Source organism: Rosa rugosa, chromosome 2 (genome assembly GCF_958449725.1).
Source record: "Rosa rugosa chromosome 2, drRosRugo1.1, whole genome shotgun sequence".
NCBI classification, from domain to species: Eukaryota; Viridiplantae; Streptophyta; class Magnoliopsida; order Rosales; family Rosaceae; genus Rosa; species Rosa rugosa.
In genome coordinates this window covers 20,000,909-20,023,644 of record NC_084821.1, presented here as the reverse complement: position 1 = coordinate 20,023,644, position 22,736 = coordinate 20,000,909, and the positions used below count along the sequence as shown (strand labels likewise).

Below are 22,736 nucleotides of genomic sequence, written 5' to 3'. Positions count from 1 at the left end.
GACAAGCTCCCAAACAGGTTATATTTGGTTAATGGAAGTGTTAGAGGGGAATGAAATTAGGCGTTATAACCAGTTTAGGATGGATAAAAACTGCTTCTTAATGCTATTGAATGATGTTGAGAAGATGGTGAAGGGTTCAAAAAACATAAGTACTGCTGAAATGTTAGCTATGTCTCTATATATTTTGGGACAAGGTCAAACCAATAGGAATACACGAGCGTTTTCAACGTTCCGGTGAGACAATTAGTAGATATTTTGATATAATGCTCAAGATTTTCTATAAAATGGCGAAAGTGCTCATAAAGCCAGAGGATCCCGAATTTACAAGCATCCCAAATGAAATTCTAAATAACTCAAGATACATGCCTCATTTTAAGGTATGTATAATGTTTTGATTTATATGCTTTGCTTTTTTGCTCCATTTATATAATGTTTTTAATACCTATTACAAATCATTTGTAGGATTGTATTGGCGTTATTGATGGTGTTCATGTTCAAGCTTCGATTTCTCCATGTGACCAAGTGCCATACATTGGCCGAAAAGGAACACCCACCCAAAATATTTTGGCTATATGCAACTTCAACATGCAATTCACATTTGCATGTGCAGGGTGGGAAGGCACTGCCCATGACAGTAGAGTATTCTTATCGGCTTTCCGCAATCCTCGATCGAATTTTACTAAACCTCCAAATGGTAATTTTTTTACTTACATTGCACAAATAATAATCCTAAATTATATCATAATCAATCATTCATTATAATTTTTCATTTCAGGAAAATATTATGTGGTGGATGCCGGATACCCACAAATGAAAGGTTTTTTAGGACCGTATAAAGGTGAGCGGTATCACCTTCCACATTTTTGTAGAGGTGATGAACCGACGGGTCATAAAGAAATATTTAATCATGCACATTCTTCACTTAGGAGTGTTATTGAGCGCACTTTTGGGGTATGGAAAAAAAAGTGGAGTATTTTACATGATATGTCAAGCTTTCCTTATGATAAACAAGTTAAAATAGTTATTGCTACAATGACTCTTCATAACTACATAAGAAGATATGCTCAACAATATCGTGATTTTGATGAAAGTGAAAAATTACTCAAGTGATGACAACAATGATGAGATGAAAGACAATGCATATGAAGAAGATGGTCCGGGAAGACAAGAAATGGAGATGTTAAGAAATACAATTGCATAAAGTCTAATGAATGCATCTACTTAGCATTTAGTTGCAAAGTTGTATTGACATTAATACAGTTTGTGTAATGTTTCCCGTTGACCATGGTGGGGGAATGTTTTGTGTAATATTCTCAACTCATTTGTATAATATTTAAGAGTTTAATGTAATCTTTTATTTGATCCAAGAAATATATAAGAAAACAAATTACAAAAAATTAAAATTGCTTATATAATTTGTAGAATTAATATACATATTGAGATAAAAGTGATGAATTGATAATTTAAACTAGTGTACAAGGACAATACATGAGAAACTATTTAATTTGGTATAGTTACATAATCATAAAATAAAGTTATGTATTTTAGTAGCATCTTTTATCATTTATGCCTATTTTGGTAATTATACCAAACCAAAGCACTTTTTACTTAAAATTTACCAAACACTCAGAAATTGCTTTTGGTTCACACAACACTTTTAAAAACAGTTTACCAAACACATCCGCTGCTTCTTCTCGCAGCAATATCAGAAGTGCTTCTTCTCACAGCACAACAATCCCAAACTAGGCCCAAATATGATAGTCTTCCCGCTGTTAGGGGGAGGAAAAACTAATGTAACGGCGTGAATTGTGTGGAATATATCCACTAAGTCCAATGTTTAATCTTCATGTAAGGGAAGATTATACAAGCCCTGTAATGCTCTTCATGAGGTTATACAAAGATCCACATTCTTTAATTAAATTGTCCTTGAGAAACAACAAATGCCCTAAAAGAGGCATGGGTACCTGAAGTGAATAAGCTTATTATAGCTAATGCATGCATATATTTTGAATGTGTGACAGATCTCTAATCGATGATCATTGATGATATCACATCTGTAGTAGCTACTAAATATCATCAAGGGCTGTATACTACCACGTTTTGCTATGTCGACAATTTATAATATTGGCCAAATTGGAAATAGGCAATTCCAATGAATTTGAATATTGTAAACGTGATTGTGATGCCCCGAAAATTAGTATTTATTTTCCGAGAATTTTTCGAAATCTAATTAATGGTTATTGGACGGTTTTGTGGCTCGTGGACGGAGCAGAAGTGTTTCGGAAGAATTTTTATTCGATAAGTATGGTTTTAGGGGGGGTTGCAAAGGTTGACTTTTGATACGTTGAGATTCTCCAAAAACTTCTTTCACGAAAGTCGTAGAGCGCGTCGATATGAGTTCGTGAACATGTGGAACGCGAAAATTGGAGTTCGTATGTAGAAGTTATGGTCTACGGAAGTTTTGGATATTTTTGGAAACCACTATAAATAGAAGTTTCCCTTTCGGGAAATTTACTATTTCCATTTGAGTTTCTTTTTCCGAAAATCAAACTCTCCGTTCTCTCTCTTCTTTGAGTTAGACCCGACCCAAACCCGAAAACCCGACCCGGCTTTTCCGGCGATCTCTGGCAACCTCTAGCGGCGGGACATGGACATACCGACTCACCTCCTTGTTCCGGTCCTCTTGGTGGTGGCCTCTAGCATCGATTCTCGGTCACGGTGGTGCAGCGAAGCGGTGAAACTGAGTGCAGTAGGATCCAATAAAAAATCCTTGCTTCGGCGACTGCACGGCTTCAAGCTTCATATTTTGAGTTCGTAGGAGCCTCCCTGATTGATCTGTGGTGTTTGTTTGGATCGATTCACGTCGGAATTGGATCAACTCAAGGCGAACAATTCACAGTGGCTTGTGGCGGCGATCTAGGCCTTGGCTTGAACCCCAGGTATTAAAGTTGATCTATTTGGTGTTCTTGACATTTTGGATTGTTGGATTAATCTAGTTTTGAGTTTTGGCCGGTGGTGGCTGTGCCACCAACTGTGGTGGCGTTTTGGCAGCCTTCCAACCATGTAATGGATAGTTTCTGGTTTTATATATCATCTACTCGTCGATACAAGCGTTTCGATATATAATACGCAATTTTTGGAGATCGTATGATTAAGTGGTGATTTTTACGGTTTTGGACCGTTCGATGATTCAATCCGTGAGGATTTGAGCGTCCGATCGACTTGTGATTTTGACATATCGATCGTAGAAGTATTCCGGAGACATTGGGTGGTCTCGGATGTTGTTTCGCCTCTATTGGCGTCACTTTGGGGATTTTAGTTCAAAACAAGGGTTTCAGACTTATATCGTTTGTGAATCGTTACTAAGTTGAAACCGTTTGTGATTAGGTACTTGACAAAGTATTCTAGGATGGTTATTTTATGGTTGGGCTGCTTGTTCTATATTGAAGGCGCAACTGAAATTTTGAGGTAAGTAATCTCACAAGGTTCATTTACGAACGGAATTACCTTTATCGTTTTGAGAGTTATTATTAACTGCAAACTATAGTTAGTATTAGTAGGCATTCCTGAGCAGATGACTACGTATATATATATTTACATGAAATATATATGTGTTGGTGGATTTTGTGGATTTATGAAAACAATATGCATGAATGATGCTTTTTATTGTTTTCTGTTGTGGCTTTTCGGAAAATAAATGTTGTGAAATGATAATTTCTATTGTTTTGAAAAGCATTGAGATTTGTGTAACATTTTGGGTCTAGTGCGACTCCTTTAAATGTTTTACTCCGAGGGGCCGAGAGGCCCGAGGATTTAATGTCACAAGTTGACTTTTGGCAGTATATCGAGTAATCACGTCTTTGGCCGGACGAGTGGTTACGATTTCAGTTAGAGCTCTAGTCTGTCTGCCAGTGTAATTCATAAGGTAATAGTGCGAGGTTATATCTAACTCATGAATTTGTGTTTTAAGGAACAAGGTGTGAGTTGCTTACTTATATACGATTTAAAGGAAATCAAGGTGTAAGTTGCTTTCCTTATTTCGTGATTTGAATTGAAAATCAAGCTGTGAGTGGCTTTCCTTATTTCGGGAATTGAAAGAAAACAAGGCGTGAGTTGCTTTCTTTAGTTGGTGTTTAAGGAATCAAGGAGTGAGTTGTTTTCCTTAGTTTTGGTGTGAGTTGATTTGTGGTGGTTTTGAGTTACTCATACGAGCTTTCACAAGCTTACCGGGTTTGTTGTGTGGCAACCCGGTTCACGCATGTATAATTATTCAATTATATATCGATTTTTAATTGTGTTAAAAATCGGGAGCGCGACAGTGATGATATACTTGGACTTTATCAACCCTAAAACTTACAAAATGGTGTACTAAAGTGAATTGAAATCACTATGGCACAAGTCTCTTTATAGAGACATGAGCTTATCATTCTTCTCCAAGCGACAACTTTTCTATAAGTACAATGTTATATTGACGAGAGACTTATGGTATGTTGTCTTGGCTAATATGAAGATCTTAAAGGCAAATTGCTAAAAGCAAATCCCCAAATCCTATGTGTCATTATAAGCATATTGCTCAGTTAAATCCTCAATGGATTCATATAGCCAAAGGCAAGTCCATGAATGATTGAAAGAGCTTAAATCCTCATTCATGGAATCAAAAAGTCTAAAGTTCATTATACTCATTCATTTACAGTTAAAATGACTTATTGCCTCAATGAGAACTATGACAAGAATAAGAAATTAAATTTGAATCATGCCCACAATGTTGCAACATATTCTAACTTCCACAAAGTTATGAAATTATATAGAGCTCATATTGAGCCATCACTATTAAAACCAATTGCTTTTGCGACGCCTATTTTCGCGACAGGAAATTGAACTTTTTGCAACGGAAATGTTAGCGTTGCAATAGGTGGCGCCACAAGATCCATTTGCGACGTAAATTTCCGTTGCAAAAAATATTTGCGACGGAAATCTGTTGCCATCGCAATAACTAAATTATTTGCGACGGGTACTTTGCCGTCGCAAAAAGATATTTCATTTAAAAAAAAAAATTGGGGTGAATTGGTTGTGATGGATACTTTGACGTCGCAAAAGAATATTTCATTTATAAAAAAAAAATGGTGTGAATTGCACACCAAAGCTAGTACCATCTACAACAAGGGGGCAGGGAGCAAAAAAAAAAAAAACTATGCATAAAGTTTCACCTCTTCATCAGCTCTTGTTCCCGTCACTGAAAATCACAAAAAAGGAGAAATGGTACCTATATTCAGGTCAAAGAAAGTTACATAGCCACATATAAGGGGCAATTAAATGCTCAAACCTGTAAAAACTCGCCTCTCGACAACCTCCCAATACTCTTGATGAATGGTTTCTCTTAGGCTGTGTTTGGTTGCCAGAATCAGAGCCTTGGGAAAGGAAATTCATTCCTTTCCAGTGTTTGGGATTGCAAAGGAAGGGAAACTGACTCCCAAAGGAAAGGAAATTGCGGGGGAAATAGCTTCCCGCCCACCCACCCCAGGATTCACTTTCCATCCTAATAAAATGACTAAACTATCCTTGCAATACCATTGAGCTCTGTGTCAGGCGTGTGTTTTGGAGAGTTTGAGTCATTTCCAAACGCTATGTCAGATAGCACTCATATCACGAACCAGTGAAGCACACACGAACCATTCATCTTGTTATCATCTTCCTCGCACAACAGCTTCCAAGATTAAATCTGCTTATCATCTTCCCATCTTCCTCCCGTAGCAGCTTCCAAGTATATATATATACACACACACACACACAACATGCAGTGTGAGATCAAATCATTTGTGGTTTTGGTTTTGATTTCATTTGTGATTTGATCTGTGGTTTTGTTTTTGATTTCATCTATGGGTTTGGTTTTAATTTCACTTGTGATTGGAACTGTGGTTTTGGTTATTGAGTCATCTGCTTTTGGTTATTGATTCATCCGCTTTCGGTTTACAGATTTCATCTATGCGTTTGGTGTGTGTATAACTATATATATATATACATATTGTTTGTTATTGATTTGTCCTCTGTTTGGGGGATCTGTAATCACTTTTTTTTTTTTAGTTATACTTGAACAAAATAGGCACTAACTAGAGAATTTGGTGGCAGTTATGGCTCGTAGAAAGTTGTCGAAGACAAAAAGGATTCTTCTAATGCTGGACAATATTAAGGATTTGCTTAACTTTGTCGTGATGATATACATTATGATGTATATCATTGCAGAAAGACATTATCGGAAGTATAGATTGAAATCACCATCTTTTTATGATGCTTTGTCAAGAATTGGAAATGTTCAACGAATGGTGTATGCAAGCGATGTAAGATGCATAAACAGTCTCCGCATGGATAGGCATACATTTAGCTTATTGTGCTCTATGTTACGCACATCTGGTAAATTAAGAGACACAAGAAATGTATCTGTAGATGAAATGGTGGCTATGTTCTTGCATATTCTTGCGTACCATGAAAAGAACAGAATCATACAAGATAGATTTTTGCGTTCTGGGGAAACAATTAGCAGATATTTTAACGCGGTATTAAGAGCAGTCCTATGTCTACAAGGACAATTGTTAAAAACACCAGAACCTGTTCCAGAAAACTCATCTGATGAGAAGTGGAAATGGTTTAAGGTACACAACATTCTGCTATTTGTTATTACACTATGAAATTAATGAAGAATATACATTCTAAGTTGTTTATTATTGTAGAATTGTCTCGGGGCGCTAGATGGGACATATATTAGAGTACATGTGACAGAAGCGGACAAGCCTAGGTACCGAAGTAGGAAGAATGAAATTGCTACTAATGTCTTGGGAGTATGCTCCCAAGATATGAAATTCATTTATGTGTTACCTGGTTAGGAGGGTTCGGCTGCAGATTCACGAGTACTACGTGATGCCATTAGTAGGAGACATGGTTTCCGAGTTCCCCATGGTGAGATGAACTGAAAATAACTTTTTTATGTCATTACATAATTGGTTAGGAGTTGTATATTAATTTTTCATCAAAGTAATTATATTTTTTACTTCATTCGATAGGATATTACTACCTTGTTGATGCTGGGTATCCAAATGGGGAGGGGTTTCTTGCTCCATATAGAGGCCAGAGATACCATTTAAATGATTGGAGAGAAGGATATCAACCTACCACCCCCGAAGAGTTTTTTAATATGAAGCATTCTTCTGCTAGGAATGTGATAGAGAGATGTTTTGGGTTACTTAAGATGCGATGGGCAATTCTAAGGAGCCCTTCATTTTTTCCAGTGAAGACACAGTGCCGAATTGTTATAGCATGTTGCTTGCTGCACAACCTTATAAGAAGGGAAATGGCAATTGATCCCTTAGAAAATGAACTGAATGCCATTGTGAATAACCAAGATGATGATGATGATGATGATGATGATGATGATGATATAATCAATTTTATCGACTCATCAGAACAATGGAATGATTGGAGAAGAGAGTTGGCAACACAAATGTTCAATGAATGGAGAGGAACTAGGAGCAGAAGATGAAAAACTTGGCTGGAGAGTTCATCATCCGACTAAAAGAAGAAGAACTGGAGAGTTTATTTTGTTTGCAGCTTTTGTTGTGAAGTTAAGTAGGCTATGTTGTATGCAACTGCTATTTTGTTTGCAGCTTTACTTTCTTGGTTTGGAGCTGCACAATTTGGTGCTTTTTATTTATTTTATATGCAACTGCTATTTTGTACTTGCAGCTTTTCATTCTTGGTTTGGAGCTGCACAATTTGGTGCTTTTTATTTATCAGTTATGCAACTGCTATTTTGTACTGCAGCTTTTCATTCTTGGTTTGGAGCTGCACAATTTGGTGCTTTTTATTTATCATTTATGCAACTGCTATTTTGTACTTGCAGCTTTTCATTCTTGGTTTGGAGCTGCACAATTTGGTGCTTTTTATTTATCAGTTATGCAACTGCTATTTTGTACTGCAGCTTTTCATTCTTGGTTTGGAGCTGCACAATTTGGTGCTTTTTATTTATCATTTATGCAACTGCTATTTTTGTTTGCAGCTTTTGTTGTGAAGTTGGGTAGGCTATGTTGTATGCAACTGCTATTTTGTTTGCAGCTTTACTTTCTTGGTTTGGAGCTGCACAATTTGGTGCTTTTTATTTATTTTGTATGCAACTGCTATTTTGTACTTGCAGCTTTTCATTCTTGGTTTGGAGCTGCACAATTTGGTGCTTTTTATTTATCATTTATGCAACTGCTATTTTTGTTTGCAGCTTTTCATTCTTCTTTTGGAGCTGCACAATTTGGTGCTTTTTATTTATCAGTTATGCAACTGCTTTTTTTGTTTGCAGCTTTTCATTCTTCTTTTGGAGCTGCACAATTTGGTGCTTTTTATTTATCAGTTATGCAACTGCTTTTTTTGTTTGCAGCTTTTGTTCTCAAAATGGTGTCTGTTTTGTTCTGCTATTCTTTACTGCTCCTCTGTAAGATGTATATATATGATCTGATGTCAGAAATGTAATCTAAAACCCAAGGTTACTGTAATGTATGCAACTGTTCTGTTAAAGTGACATATTGTTGTTCTGCCACTGCTTTGGTTTCAGCTTATTAATTCTATATGAAGTGTTACTGATAAGTAGACGAGAATTCTGAAAATGTAGGATGGATTTGCAAGCAAACTCAAGATCCTCAACTGCTAGAAGTGGAAGAAATAAAGAGAAGCAACCATCACACACCTGGACCCCTATTGAAGATGTAGCTCTAGTTGAGGCTTTGACTGAACTTTTTGTTTCTGGGGTATGGAAGGTTGACAATGGATTCAAGGCAGGATATTTGAGACAACTAGAAAAAATTATAGAGCAAAAGCTACCAAATTGTGGATTAAAGGCGAATCCCCACATTGAGTCTTGTGTTAAGACACTAAAGAAACAAACACTTGCAATCTCTGACATGATTGCTAACTCCAGTGGCTTCTCATGGGACCATGAAAATAAAATGGTTGTTTGTGAAAAACAAGTTTATGACGATTGGGTTAAGGTAAGTTTGGTTAAATTTAAATGCAAGTTCTAATATCTAATATCTCATTCCCTTTGGTTTACAGTAGCTAATTTCATCTTGAACCATTCATTTAATTTGACAGTTTGGTTAACATTTAATCTTCATATCTATTTTGTATGCAACTGCTAGGTTCACAATGAAGCTGCAATTTGGTTAACATTTAATCTTCATATCTAGTTTATGTATGCAACTGCTAGGTTCACAATGAAGCTGCAGTTTGGTTAACATTTAATCTTCATAACTAGTTATGTTGTATATGACAGGTTCACAAGGAAGCCAAAGGACTAAGACTTAAACCATTCATTCTGTCACGCCCCGAATTTTGAATGATAAATTCAAATCCGAAACCTGAATAATTACAATTACAAAAAACCAAATCTCGAACTTCGAGTTCATTATTACAATTCACTCTCACAATATATTATAAAGCTCAAATGAGCATAACACACCTCACAACTTACAATTGTTGTAAAACTCTAACAATTGCTCTAACCGCACGATCACCGTCCTGGTTCTCCTGTCCTGTAGGATTACCCGCTACACAATTTGAATAGTGTACCGGGAGTTGCAACAACACAAAACCCGGTAAGCTTTTTACAGCCAGTATGAGTAAACAAGAAAGAACTGTTGATTTATTAGATTTCAAGACTACCACAAACCCACGTTACTTTCTCACTCTCATATATATATATATATAGACACTTATGAGTTACTCTCAATTTAGCTCATAAGATCACTCACTCTCATATATATATGTAGACACTTATGAGTTACTCTCAATTTAGCTCATAAGATCACTCACTCTCATATATATATATAGACACTTATGAGTTACTCTCAAATTCGCTCATAAGATTTCCCAACATTTGGTAGACAGACTCATATATATATATAGACCCTTATGAGTTACTCTCAATTTCCCTCATAAGGTTACCATATATATATTGACACTTATGAGTTACTCTCAATTTCACTCATAAGGTCACTCCACATTTGGCAGACAGACTAGAGCTCTAACTGAACGTAACCACTCGTCCGGCCACAGACGTGATTACGATTTAATACTATTAATAACCACCAGCCCGGTACGAGAGCGTGATTCACTAATAGATGCCATGGTCACCTCGTGACCTAGTGATCTCCACAGATCACAACAATTTATTGTTCCTCAACAATAAAACTCAACACCTCTCACAATATATTGTTTCTCAACAATAAACTCAATACCTCTCACACTGTATTGTTTCTCAACAATAACTCAACACAACTCCAACAATACATATTATTTCACGTAAATAATATATATATAGACATTCACACAGGAATGTCTAGTAACACCAACAATAGTTCATATGATTGCAACAAAATAAGCAATTAATTGTATTGGGTTCGTAATATGAACCACGTGAGGTTTACTCACCTCGATAATCCCGCTGCGTCTTCAATTCAGCTCAAAATACGATCCACAATCGTCCACCAACTCAAACCGTCAATCACCTAGTCAGATACGATCTTAACTTAGCAATCATTCATAAACCACACATATACGGAAATCCAACGGTCGGATTCTAATTTAATGATGATCCAACGGTCAGATCGAATTTATATGATGATCCAACGGTCGGATCCTCACGGATCGCCCTTAGGATCATCCTCCAAAATTATCACGAAGATCCAACGGTCGGATCTTCCTGAATCGTCCTTACAAACATCTCCACAAATTTTTATGGAAATCCGACGGTCGGATTCTCACGAATCGCCTTCCGAAACACTATTTCACAATTATACGAAGATCCAACGGTCGGATCTTCGTCCGTGACCTCTCAAAGTCAACAGAACAGTCATACGATCAACATATCAAAACTACAAGTCCATCGGACTGTCCGATCTTCAAGAAACATTAATCGAACGATCGAAATTAATCGAAATCATAAAATTCATAACTAAATCATACGATATCCAAAAATTGCGTATAATATATCGAAATGATCGTATCGACATGTAGAACACAAAAATGGACAGAAACTGTCCTTGGGGTGGCCGGAGGTCGCCGGAAACCACCATCACAGTGGCGGCACCGCCACCCATTCAAAGTCAAAATTAGCCAAAACTTCCAACATGAAAGTTCTTTATTTTTACATGCTGGTCAATATTCATAACTAGCACAAGATCAGAAATTAATGGGAAGAGGTTGAAAAATACCAAAACAGTCGAGTTGGCCGGAAAATCTGCAGAAACCGGCGAGCTCCAGTTTGACGTAAAAAGGTCCTCCAATGGCTTCGATCCCTTCTGGATATTTGTTCAGAAGTTCAAGGTGAGCTCTCCAGTTCAAGAATCACTCAAAACGAACCTCCACAACTCGAGATATCGAGCTCCACAGTCCGGTTTCGATCTAGGTCGGGTTGAGCTTCCAGTCGCCACCACAAGCCACGCCGCCGTGCAAGGTTACTTCTGGGAGCTTCAGGAAGTTGAGGTGAGCTCGTGGGTGAAGTTTGATGAGCTTTGGTGGCTTGTAGCTCGAGATATCAAGCTTCGAACCAAAACTGGGCTGAATCGGACTCGTGCCTCCGCCGTCGTTTCCGGTCGTACCGCCGCGCAAGGCTGCCTCCAGCATCTGCGCAAGGTTGAGGCGAAACTAATGGCGGTGGTCCGACGCCGTTTGGTGGACTAAGGGAGGAGCTATTGATCGAAGAGCTGCTGCTCTGTTTTTTTTCTTCGTTTCGGATGCGAGGGAGAACGAGAGAGAGAGAAAGAAGAAGAAAAAAGAGAAAAAGAAAAAGAAGGAAGGAGACCCGGAGGAAAGGAAAAGGAAAAGGAAAAGGAAGAAAAAGAAAAGAAAAAAAAAGAGAATCCGAGGAAAAGAGATTATAAAAAAAGAATCTCATATTTCCAAAATTCGTAACATAATCGTACGAACTCCAAAAATTTCGTTCGACATATGCACGCGATCATATCGACGAGCTCTACAACTTTTATGAAGGAAGTTTTCCCAAATTTTGAACGTATAAAAAGTCAACTTTGTTGACCCCCTAAAAACGTTCGTTTTCGAAAATAAAATCGTTCGAACTAATTCCACAACTTTTCCAAGCTTCGTACTCGCTCCTACTATCGTGAAATCATTTCTAAAAAACCATGGAATTTAATTGGGATTTTCCGGGGTATTACAGTCTACCCTCCTTAAAGAAATTTCGTCCCGAAATTTAAGCGTAAGTCAATTCCTCTCGATTAAGGTTGACCTAACTATAGGATCTCCATCTTTTCCAAATCTGTAGTAATCTACAAAGCCACAGCCCTTGTATAAAAATACATTCCTATGGCCACTAAATCCTTTCATCACAAACGTAAACTCACACAACAACTGCTCAACAACACTCCACATCACATACACAAAATCGTCACATGGATCATCTCATAGATCCTCACATAGATCTTCACATAGATCATCACATAGATCTTCACATAGATCATCACTCTGTACTGGCATACAAGCACAGTAAACACTCCCACAAAGTGTTTCGCTACTCAATTAGCATCACGGTAAATCTCCATAGTAAAACTTAAGCATGCACCACTCTTCACAACCATAGAGATGCATCACTCAAAACAAATCATCCCCAAAAGCACGCCAATAAATTATATCACCCAATGATGATGACTTGGGCTTGCTCAATCCTTGGACTAAGCACTAGGGCTGGCCAATTGGGCCTGAAGAAATCGGACCATCCACATTTCGAACCGGCCCAAACCACTTTGGGTTTAACATTTGGGCCTACTATTCGGGCCGAACAATTGGGCTTACCATTTGGGCTTACTATTTGGGCCTACCAATCGGCCCACCAACTTCCAGCTCGGCTACGGTATGAAATTGTACATACCGTATATACGTATACATACCGTACAGACCGTATATACGTATGCATACCGTACAACTGTATATACGTATGCATACCGTACAGACCGTATATACGTATGTATACCGTACATACCGTATATACGTCCGTATATCAAGCATATACGAGATCCAAAAATATTTGTAAGAGGTAAGGTTCGAACTCCCGACCTCGAACACGAAGGTTTTGCTCCCAACCACTGAAGCAAGAGCTGCCTTCATTAATATATGCTCACGTGTTATATTTATTATGTCATCAGTGACATAAATAAAATAACGGGGGAGGCAAGGTTCGAAACCTCAACCTGCCGCACGAAACCTTTGTCCCCCAACCACTGGAGCACAAGCTGTGCTTAATATAATGTGTACAAATTTTATACTTATTATGTCATAAACGAACATAATAAAAATAAACGAGAGGCGAGGTTCGAACCTCAGACCTCTTGTACACGAACTGTACACTCAACCACTCGAGCACGGCTGCTCACGTTATTATCCATACCAATCCTTTTATTTAAACCAACTGTTTCAACTGTTTCAACAATTCGGCCCAAAACATCCAAAACTGTTGCAGAAACCCAGCCCAACGTATCCAAAACTGTTACAGAAATCCGGCCCAACTCATCCAAAACTGTTTCAGAAACTCGGCCCATCATGTCCAAAACTGTTTCTGAAACTCGGCCCATCAGGCCTCCACCCACAGCTACAGTGATGCCTTGATCCGAGACAGGCCCAAGTACGGCCCACTTGTGTCACGGCTTATCCCTTCCGTGATTTACGGCAGTCAAATCTGCTTTCGGCTAAAGCTGTCTGCCACAGCATCTCGAGGTTCGGCCTGTCCCCTTACACGCTCTCCACGCGCCAACAACTTTTCCGGGTTTTCGGATGACTTTAATCCAACGCGTGGATTCAAATTCTGAGATCGTTCATCCAACGGTGGAGATCTGCTCACCTTGTTCTATAAATAGGTGCATTCTGGGGAAAAACTGTTCACTCCAAAAGAAAAGAAATTTTCTTCCGAGCTCAAGTCTTTCTCTCTCAACTCTTCAGCCTTTCTCTTCTCAAATCCTTTCTTCATCAATTTCAATCCTTCTCTTCTGATCTTCTCTCCCATCTAGTTGATTCAATCCCATCTTTCCTCTGAACTTTCAGATCTTCAATATTTTCCTCCAAATCTTCAATCCTTCTTTCTCAGATCTTTTCTTCCATTTGAAGATTCGATCTCATCTTTCCTCTGAGAATCTCAGATCTCCAATCACCAGTTCAACAACTCCAATCCTTCTAACAAAATCTCCCTCAAACACTAAACCATGTATTCCTCGATTTCCACATCCTCTCACCCCATGACCCAAGAGCCACGAACTCTGCAACTAATGGAGCTCCAAACCCCGCAACAAATGGAACCACAACAACAGCAACCAACAGAGGAGGGAGGAAACACCCAAGCAGCTGGAAGTAGTGCCAACATGGATTTCTGGCGAAGCCGTACCAGGTGGATTCCTACTCCAGAACAAATAAGAATCCTCAAGGATCTTTACTATGTCAAGGGATTTAAGTGCCCAACTACAGAGCAGATTCACGAGATCTGTCTCCAGCTGAACCAGTATGGGTATGTTGAGGGTAAGAACATTTACTTTTGGTTCCAGAACGTCAGGGCTCGAGAGAAGCAGATGAATAGGTGTAATCAGGCTGCTCCAGTGCCCATGAGAACTAGTTCTCTTGGTACTGGTAGATCCATTGATCTCAATTTTGGGTCCACTGGTTCTACTGGTGCTGGTGGATCCATCGACATCAATTTTGGGCCAGCTGGTGGATCCATTGACATCAATTTTGGGTCCACTAGTTCTACTGATGATGGTAGATCCATTGATCTCAACTTTGGTTCCACCTATTCTACTGGTAATGAAGGATTTCTTGATTTAAATTCTGTTTCATATTCTTCCTCACACTTCAACACTAATACTAGTACAACTCTTTTGGCACAACAGGAGGACAAACATCCCTGCAACAACGAGGAGGAGATCACCAGGAGGTTCAAACTCTTCCTCTGTTCCCCGTGCACGGCGAGGACGTCTTTGGTAACCTGAAGGCTACTTCCGAGGAAGGTAGCGCTTTTGGTTACTATTCTGGTGGCTCAGGCGGTTACCACAGTGGCTCAAACGTTTCTCTTGAGCTCAGCCTCAACCCATCCGGAGCTGCTGACTAGGCTTAGTATAGCATAGTCCTCGCTTTTTTTTTTTTTTTTTTTTTTTTTTTTTTGTAATATAAACTCAATAAGATGGTGTGCATGTTTTCTTTCCTGTTTGTTTAACCAACAACAACACCAAGGATCGAACCTTGGTCACCCAATACTGTTTTCAAAACCATAAACAACTCTACTGCACACATCTTTCATAATGATGCAATAAAAACAATCACTCAAAAAGAATCCAACAATCAATTAAGTCGCATCGAGGTCTAGCTAGTATCCTCTGAGTCAAACCAAACACAACAATTTCATCGATAGGATTAGGGATTTATAAAGCTAAACACATCCTGAGTTAGCTAGGAAAAACCCACGTTTTTAGAGTTACTCTTACAACTCTTATAGAATCTCGATAATTCCATCTATCAATTGTTTCAACAAAAACTCACCACAATTCAATCCCTAACATTTAGCGATTCAGAAATCAAATCAAACTCCATATCACATAGTAATTCACTTGAACCACTATGGATACCTAACAAAATCACTAAAATCAATATCCGAAATTGCGTTTAACTATAACACCTAAAATCAATCACCAAAGGCACACACTCTCATCCAACATCATTCACAAGAACTGATTCTAACTCTCCCAATTAATTACACCAAAATCAACTCCATTGCAAAACTTTAAGTGTCCCGCCTACTTAAACTTAAAACACACAACAACTTCAAATTCACTGCAGCCCATCTCCATACTACGATCCAAAACTTAAGAAAACTAGTTCACCACACAAAGGCCACAAAATTCAATTTCATTCACTTGAACAAAACTATATTCACAAGTCACGGTCAGGTCATCAACCCATGGTGTTCAAATGAATAAATTTCAAATCCAGTTTTCCTTGTGAATCGTAACGTATCGTTCCAAAATGATGCAAGTAACATCAACCACGTATATAAGACACATCTCGCGAACTCAATTCAAATTCAGAATCACCAAAACTACTACTAATTCCAATTCTACCAACAATCCTGATTCTGAAGGAATTATAGTACTCAACGACAACCCAAAACAATGGTCTCTCCTCTCTAACCATCGAGCACAAAATAAAATTCTTGTCTCGCACCTTAAACCCTGCTTAACAACTTACAAGCACAAGGAAGAAGTAACCGCAATAATTTCTTCCCTAACCTCAACCCTACTAACAAACTCCACAAGGACATCTCATTACAAAACAAGATATCTATTATTTGACATGTACATCTCATCCAAAAACATATGTACGTCCAACTTAAGAAGGCAACTTTCTATCCATTAATACTCGTATCCACACTAGGTACGTGCATAGGTCCACATCATGCCTTCAACCAAACACTTCAACATCCAAAAGAACCTCACTTCCATACAACAATCCTCGTTGACTTAACAGAGTTGAATCAAGAGGTTCCTATTCCTCAAGGATTGTAACTCGCGGCCACTGAACTTATTCCAATACGAACCTACAAGACAACTGTAAGGTTCTAAGTACAACCCCTTCGAATCTCCATCACCTAAGGAGTATAGTATGCTTGGCTAATACATGTATAACACTTAAAACACAGTATAAGTCAAATACAAATTCATATTAACCAAGTCAATACTATAGGGAATGTATTCACGTTCCCTAAACGACCTAGCGGCCTAAACAACTCCCAACACTCACGCATACCCAATGACTTAGCCAATACCAAAGAGCACACGATGGGGATCCGCTGCAGACGGGCCATCACTCGGAAGGTATTGACACATCACCAAATATGCACCTTACGCTCTGATACCAAACTGTCACGCCCCGAATTTTGAATGATAAATTCAAATCCGAAACCTGAATAATTACAATTACAAAAAACCAAATCTCGAACTTCGAGTTCATTATTACAATTCACTCTCACAATATATTATAAAGCTCAAATGAGCATAACACACCTCACAACTTACAATTGTTGTAAAACTCTAACAATTGCTCTAACCGCACGATCACCGTCCTGGTTCTCCTGTCCTGTAGGATTACCCGCTACACAATTTGAATAGTGTACCGGGAGTTGCAACAACACAAAACCCGGTAAGCTTTTTACAGCCAGTATGAGTAAACAAGAAAGAACTGTTGATTTATTAGATTTCAAGACTACCACAAACCCACGTTACTTTCTCACTCTCATATATATATATATATAGACACTTATGAGTTACTCTCAATTTAGCTCATAAGATCACTCACTCTCATATATATATGTAGACACTTATGAGTTACTCTCAATTTAGCTCATAAGATCACTCACTCTCATATATATATATAGACACTTATGAGTTACTCTCAAATTCGCTCATAAGATTTCCCAACATTTGGTAGACAGACTCATATATATATATAGACCCTTATGAGTTACTCTCAATTTCCCTCATAAGGTTACCATATATATATTGACACTTATGAGTTACTCTCAATTTCACTCATAAGGTCACTCCACATTTGGCAGACAGACTAGAGCTCTAACTGAACGTAACCACTCGTCCGGCCACAGACGTGATTACGATTTAATACTATTAATAACCACCAGCCCGGTACGAGAGCGTGATTCACTAATAGATGCCATGGTCACCTCGTGACCTAGTGATCTCCACAGATCACAACAATTTATTGTTCCTCAACAATAAAACTCAACACCTCTCACAATATATTGTTTCTCAACAATAAACTCAATACCTCTCACACTGTATTGTTTCTCAACAATAACTCAACACAACTCCAACAATACATATTATTTCACGTAAATAATATATATATAGACATTCACACAGGAATGTCTAGTAACACCAACAATAGTTCATATGATTGCAACAAAATAAGCAATTAATTGTATTGGGTTCGTAATATGAACCACGTGAGGTTTACTCACCTCGATAATCCCGCTGCGTCTTCAATTCAGCTCAAAATACGATCCACAATCGTCCACCAACTCAAACCGTCAATCACCTAGTCAGATACGATCTTAACTTAGCAATCATTCATAAACCACACATATACGGAAATCCAACGGTCGGATTCTAATTTAATGATGATCCAACGGTCAGATCGAATTTATATGATGATCCAACGGTCGGATCCTCACGGATCGCCCTTAGGATCATCCTCCAAAATTATCACGAAGATCCAACGGTCGGATCTTCCTGAATCGTCCTTACAAACATCTCCACAAATTTTTATGGAAATCCGACGGTCGGATTCTCACGAATCGCCTTCCGAAACACTATTTCACAATTATACGAAGATCCAACGGTCGGATCTTCGTCCGTGACCTCTCAAAGTCAACAGAACAGTCATACGATCAACATATCAAAACTACAAGTCCATCGGACTGTCCGATCTTCAAGAAACATTAATCGAACGATCGAAATTAATCGAAATCATAAAATTCATAACTAAATCATACGATATCCAAAAATTGCGTATAATATATCGAAATGATCGTATCGACATGTAGAACACAAAAATGGACAGAAACTGTCCTTGGGGTGGCCGGAGGTCGCCGGAAACCACCATCACAGTGGCGGCACCGCCACCCATTCAAAGTCAAAATTAGCCAAAACTTCCAACATGAAAGTTCTTTATTTTTACATGCTGGTCAATATTCATAACTAGCACAAGATCAGAAATTAATGGGAAGAGGTTGAAAAATACCAAAACAGTCGAGTTGGCCGGAAAATCTGCAGAAACCGGCGAGCTCCAGTTTGACGTAAAAAGGTCCTCCAATGGCTTCGATCCCTTCTGGATATTTGTTCAGAAGTTCAAGGTGAGCTCTCCAGTTCAAGAATCACTCAAAACGAACCTCCACAACTCGAGATATCGAGCTCCACAGTCCGGTTTCGATCTAGGTCGGGTTGAGCTTCCAGTCGCCACCACAAGCCACGCCGCCGTGCAAGGTTACTTCTGGGAGCTTCAGGAAGTTGAGGTGAGCTCGTGGGTGAAGTTTGATGAGCTTTGGTGGCTTGTAGCTCGAGATATCAAGCTTCGAACCAAAACTGGGCTGAATCGGACTCGTGCCTCCGCCGTCGTTTCCGGTCGTACCGCCGCGCAAGGCTGCCTCCAGCATCTGCGCAAGGTTGAGGCGAAACTAATGGCGGTGGTCCGACGCCGTTTGGTGGACTAAGGGAGGAGCTATTGATCGAAGAGCTGCTGCTCTGTTTTTTTTCTTCGTTTCGGATGCGAGGGAGAACGAGAGAGAGAGAAAGAAGAAGAAAAAAGAGAAAAAGAAAAAGAAGGAAGGAGACCCGGAGGAAAGGAAAAGGAAAAGGAAAAGGAAGAAAAAGAAAAGAAAAAAAAAGAGAATCCGAGGAAAAGAGATTATAAAAAAAGAATCTCATATTTCCAAAATTCGTAACATAATCGTACGAACTCCAAAAATTTCGTTCGACATATGCACGCGATCATATCGACGAGCTCTACAACTTTTATGAAGGAAGTTTTCCCAAATTTTGAACGTATAAAAAGTCAACTTTGTTGACCCCCTAAAAACGTTCGTTTTCGAAAATAAAATCGTTCGAACTAATTCCACAACTTTTCCAAGCTTCGTACTCGCTCCTACTATCGTGAAATCATTTCTAAAAAACCATGGAATTTAATTGGGATTTTCTGGGGTATTACACATTCATTATGATAGTTTGGTGGAAGCTTTTGGGAGAGATAGAGCCAATGGGTTAGGAGCTGAAGGACCTGCAGAAGCTGATGAAGATGTGAATAATGATAATGAATTTGTTGATCTTGAAGGACCTGCAGAAGCTGAAAATATTGTTCCTACACCTGCTACTCGTACAACTTCCTCTGCTTCTAATTCAACTCGGACTAGAAAGCGAGCAAGGGACGCTTATGCTCAATGCTTGGGAGACATGGCTAGCACACTTCGCTCCTTTGTGGATGTGACCAAGACACACTTGGAGACTATGAAAGAAGTACTTTTGAATGACCATGCAGCATCTACAAAAAGAGGTAAACTTGTCGAAGAGCTTATGAAAATTGAAGGTTTGAATGATTATGATGTGCTTGAGGCTGCTGCTATAATTATTGGAGATGACTCCAAAATTGAGCTCTTGTTTAGCTTACCTGACAATTTGAAGAGTCAATGGATTCACAAGCTTCTGAACCAGTAGAGAAGTTGATGCTCAAGACTGATGTTACTGATAAAATCTGCTTTTGTTTTCTTTTGGCGTTTGGATGATCAGATAATGGCTCTGCTTTTGGTTATATTTTGCAGAACCTTCTGTTGGAAGCTACTTCTGAATCTGAATCTGTAATTATGCTGTGACATTAGAACATGTATCTCTTATGCTGTTTTGTTCAAGTACGTTTCGTTAAAATCTGTGGTTCTGGGTCAATCTGATTCAAGTTGGGTAGGCATTTACCAAATTGTTTGCCCTTTATTTTGTACTGAAACCAAATGACACAGCAGCTGCTGCATATGTTCTTATGATTGTTCTAAGTTTACTACAATTAATATGAGGGTATTATTGGAAAATTGATAGGTGTATTCTGATTACATTCCCAGCTTAAACCAAACACTGGAAAGGAAAATTCATGGGAATTGCTATTTCCCATGCCCATGGAAAGAGGAAGGAATTGATTTCCTTTCCTTTCCATTCCGCGATCCAAACGCGGCCTTAGAGTCTACAGATTTAGAACATTTAATTAAGTTGTGATGACAATATATCAGATGAAAGAAACAAAACAAGGCTAAAGGTATATGTAAGTTTCAACTACCTGAAATTCAGCCATCTTTTCCTTTAATTTCTTTTGCAAAGCACTATAAAAGATGAAATTCGGCAAAGTAAGATTTGATTGAGTTGGCATATACAGTCCCATTAAGCCACACTTTTGAGTTCAGACAGATAAATATTCAAGGAAAGAAAGACATCATGACAGTTTCACAATACAATAATTTAAATGACATATATAAAGTATAATACAGGGCAGATGGTAGAACAATTACTGCAATATTTTTTTCTTTGTTTTTAGGTTGAGGGAGACTTTCATTAGATCATATATAAGTTACAATTTGAAAATACTAGTAGGTAGGATTGAATGGAAGTGGGCTGTGCACTCTTTGGCGTAACCTAGATAAGTAGACAACCTAGTTTTGATCAATCCTAGTTTACTAGCCTCACATTTAATACCCTATCACAATATCTGAACTAACAAAAAGTAGATTATTGACAAAAGGGGTACTACTATGCAAAAATAATTATCCCTTTCTTTTCTTTTCTTTTTCTGGCTAATCACTTGAACCAATTACCTAACCTTATAAGTTTTCTCCAGCAAGCATGTTTAGGTGAAAGTAATGTCCATAATGTAGTGGAGACCAAAAACAGAGGATGGCAAAGGCAAAAGACAGTCTGAAGGTAACTGCAGAGTTCAACTGACAGAGTTGTTGCTGTTTGCAATCGATCTACATAATATCTTTCCTGCATGGTTCTAAGATATTATGACAAGCAGTTCATGCTAGCTAATCAAAGTTAACCATTTTACATAAATCATGAGAACAAAAGAGTTATACAAAAACAAAGGCCAAGTTTCAACATCCTCGTAAGGACATATTCATCCAATTAGTATAGATTATGACCTTATCCCGAAGGTTGAGAAAACTTACCCTTCCATGAGAAGCCTCTTCTCTGACATATGTATGACCACAAGCTTACACCTAACCTACCCTAGAATTTCAAAATTTGCAGTCATCAGAAAGAGATAACCAGTGCAGGGTACCCACAATACTGGGTAAAAACCAAAAACTGAAGAAACTCCAAACACCACGATGTCATCAAAATGTAGTTAACAAATCACACTTACCACCTTTATTGCTTCCCTAAATGTAATACTAAATTCTTTAAGAAGATTAGCATGGCTGTTTAACTTCCTCCTCTAGGCTTGTTTTGGTGGGGTAAGAGAAAACGAATCAGTTTGAGTAAAGAAAAAAGATTCTCATCAATTAGATATGACAAATAGACAACTAATAAGACAAAATCTAGCAATGGTAACAGCCACATATATGAATAACAATACACTTGAGGTTCCAGACACGACATGTTCCCTCATTGTAATATAGTGAGCAACATAGTTTAGAGCAAGATATGCAGCTCTCTTGTTTAGCTCTGACTTTGAAGTTTCTATTGTAAACAAGAAGTTTCGAAACTCTTAACAACAAAGCAGCAGAGTTTCGCTCGAAACATGAATTCCAATAAGTCCTCCTAGAGAAACATGTAGGATTTTGATCACATGCAGTAAATCCCAGTTTTAACTTGCTCAGTTTTGATCACTTAACCAGTACCACCAAGATGGGCTATTAACTACATTGACCAATAAGAATGATTTAATCTACATAGTAATTCAATATCAGTCACTAAGTGAAATTCTTGTACAAACATAGTAAATTTACTACTAGTGTGCCTTGAAGTAAATTGTAGATTTCATTTAAAGTTTCGATCTTTGGATTGTGTGAGGAAGTAAAGAGAGGCGAAGAAGAGAGAAAAGAGAAGGCCTGGGGATATACCAATTGTAAAGCGTTCCTAGGGATATACTCCTGAGGTGGC

At 38.3% G+C, this 22,736-nt stretch overlaps 2 protein-coding genes across 3 annotated transcripts; both read left to right on the top strand.

Moving 5' to 3' along the window:
• The first annotated feature begins 284 nt into the window (after positions 1–284).
• On the top strand, positions 285–1,201 carry LOC133730519 (uncharacterized). The gene is made up of 5 exons (XM_062158097.1): positions 285–377; positions 463–514; positions 611–694; positions 776–838; positions 1,059–1,201. Exons 1-5 carry the CDS (start codon positions 285–287, stop codon positions 1,199–1,201), a joined length of 435 nt encoding a protein of 144 aa, XP_062014081.1.
• A 4,711-nt stretch (positions 1,202–5,912) lies between these two features.
• On the top strand, positions 5,913–7,757 carry LOC133733834 (uncharacterized). Of its 2 annotated transcripts, XR_009857931.1 has the most exons (3): positions 5,916–6,647; positions 6,726–6,951; positions 7,056–7,757. XR_009857931.1 is itself a non-coding variant. In XM_062161476.1 (2 exons), the coding sequence occupies exons 1-2, from the start codon at positions 6,129–6,131 to the stop codon at positions 6,876–6,878; spliced, it is 672 nt and encodes a 223-aa protein (XP_062017460.1). In that variant the 5' UTR covers positions 5,913–6,128; the 3' UTR covers positions 6,879–7,034. The 2 variants fall into 2 exon arrangements, 1 of the variants encoding a protein (XP_062017460.1); XM_062161476.1 differs by lacking the exon at positions 7,056–7,757 and having other exon boundaries at positions 5,913–6,647; positions 6,726–7,034.
• The last annotated feature ends 14,979 nt before the right edge of the window (positions 7,758–22,736 follow it).

Coding starts and splice junctions, on each gene's coding strand:
- LOC133733834 (XM_062161476.1), top strand. CDS start 6,129: ATGGCTCGTAGAAAGTTGTCGAAGACAAAAAGGATTCTTCTAATGCTG. Junction 6,648..6,725: donor AGAAGTGGAAATGGTTTAAG/GTACACAACATT, acceptor TTATTATTGTAG/AATTGTCTCGGGGCGCTAGA.
- LOC133730519 (XM_062158097.1), top strand. CDS start 285: ATGGCGAAAGTGCTCATAAAGCCAGAGGATCCCGAATTTACAAGCATC. Junction 378..462: donor GATACATGCCTCATTTTAAG/GTATGTATAATG, acceptor AATCATTTGTAG/GATTGTATTGGCGTTATTGA. Junction 839..1,058: donor TTTTTTAGGACCGTATAAAG/GTGAGCGGTATC, acceptor CTACATAAGAAG/ATATGCTCAACAATATCGTG.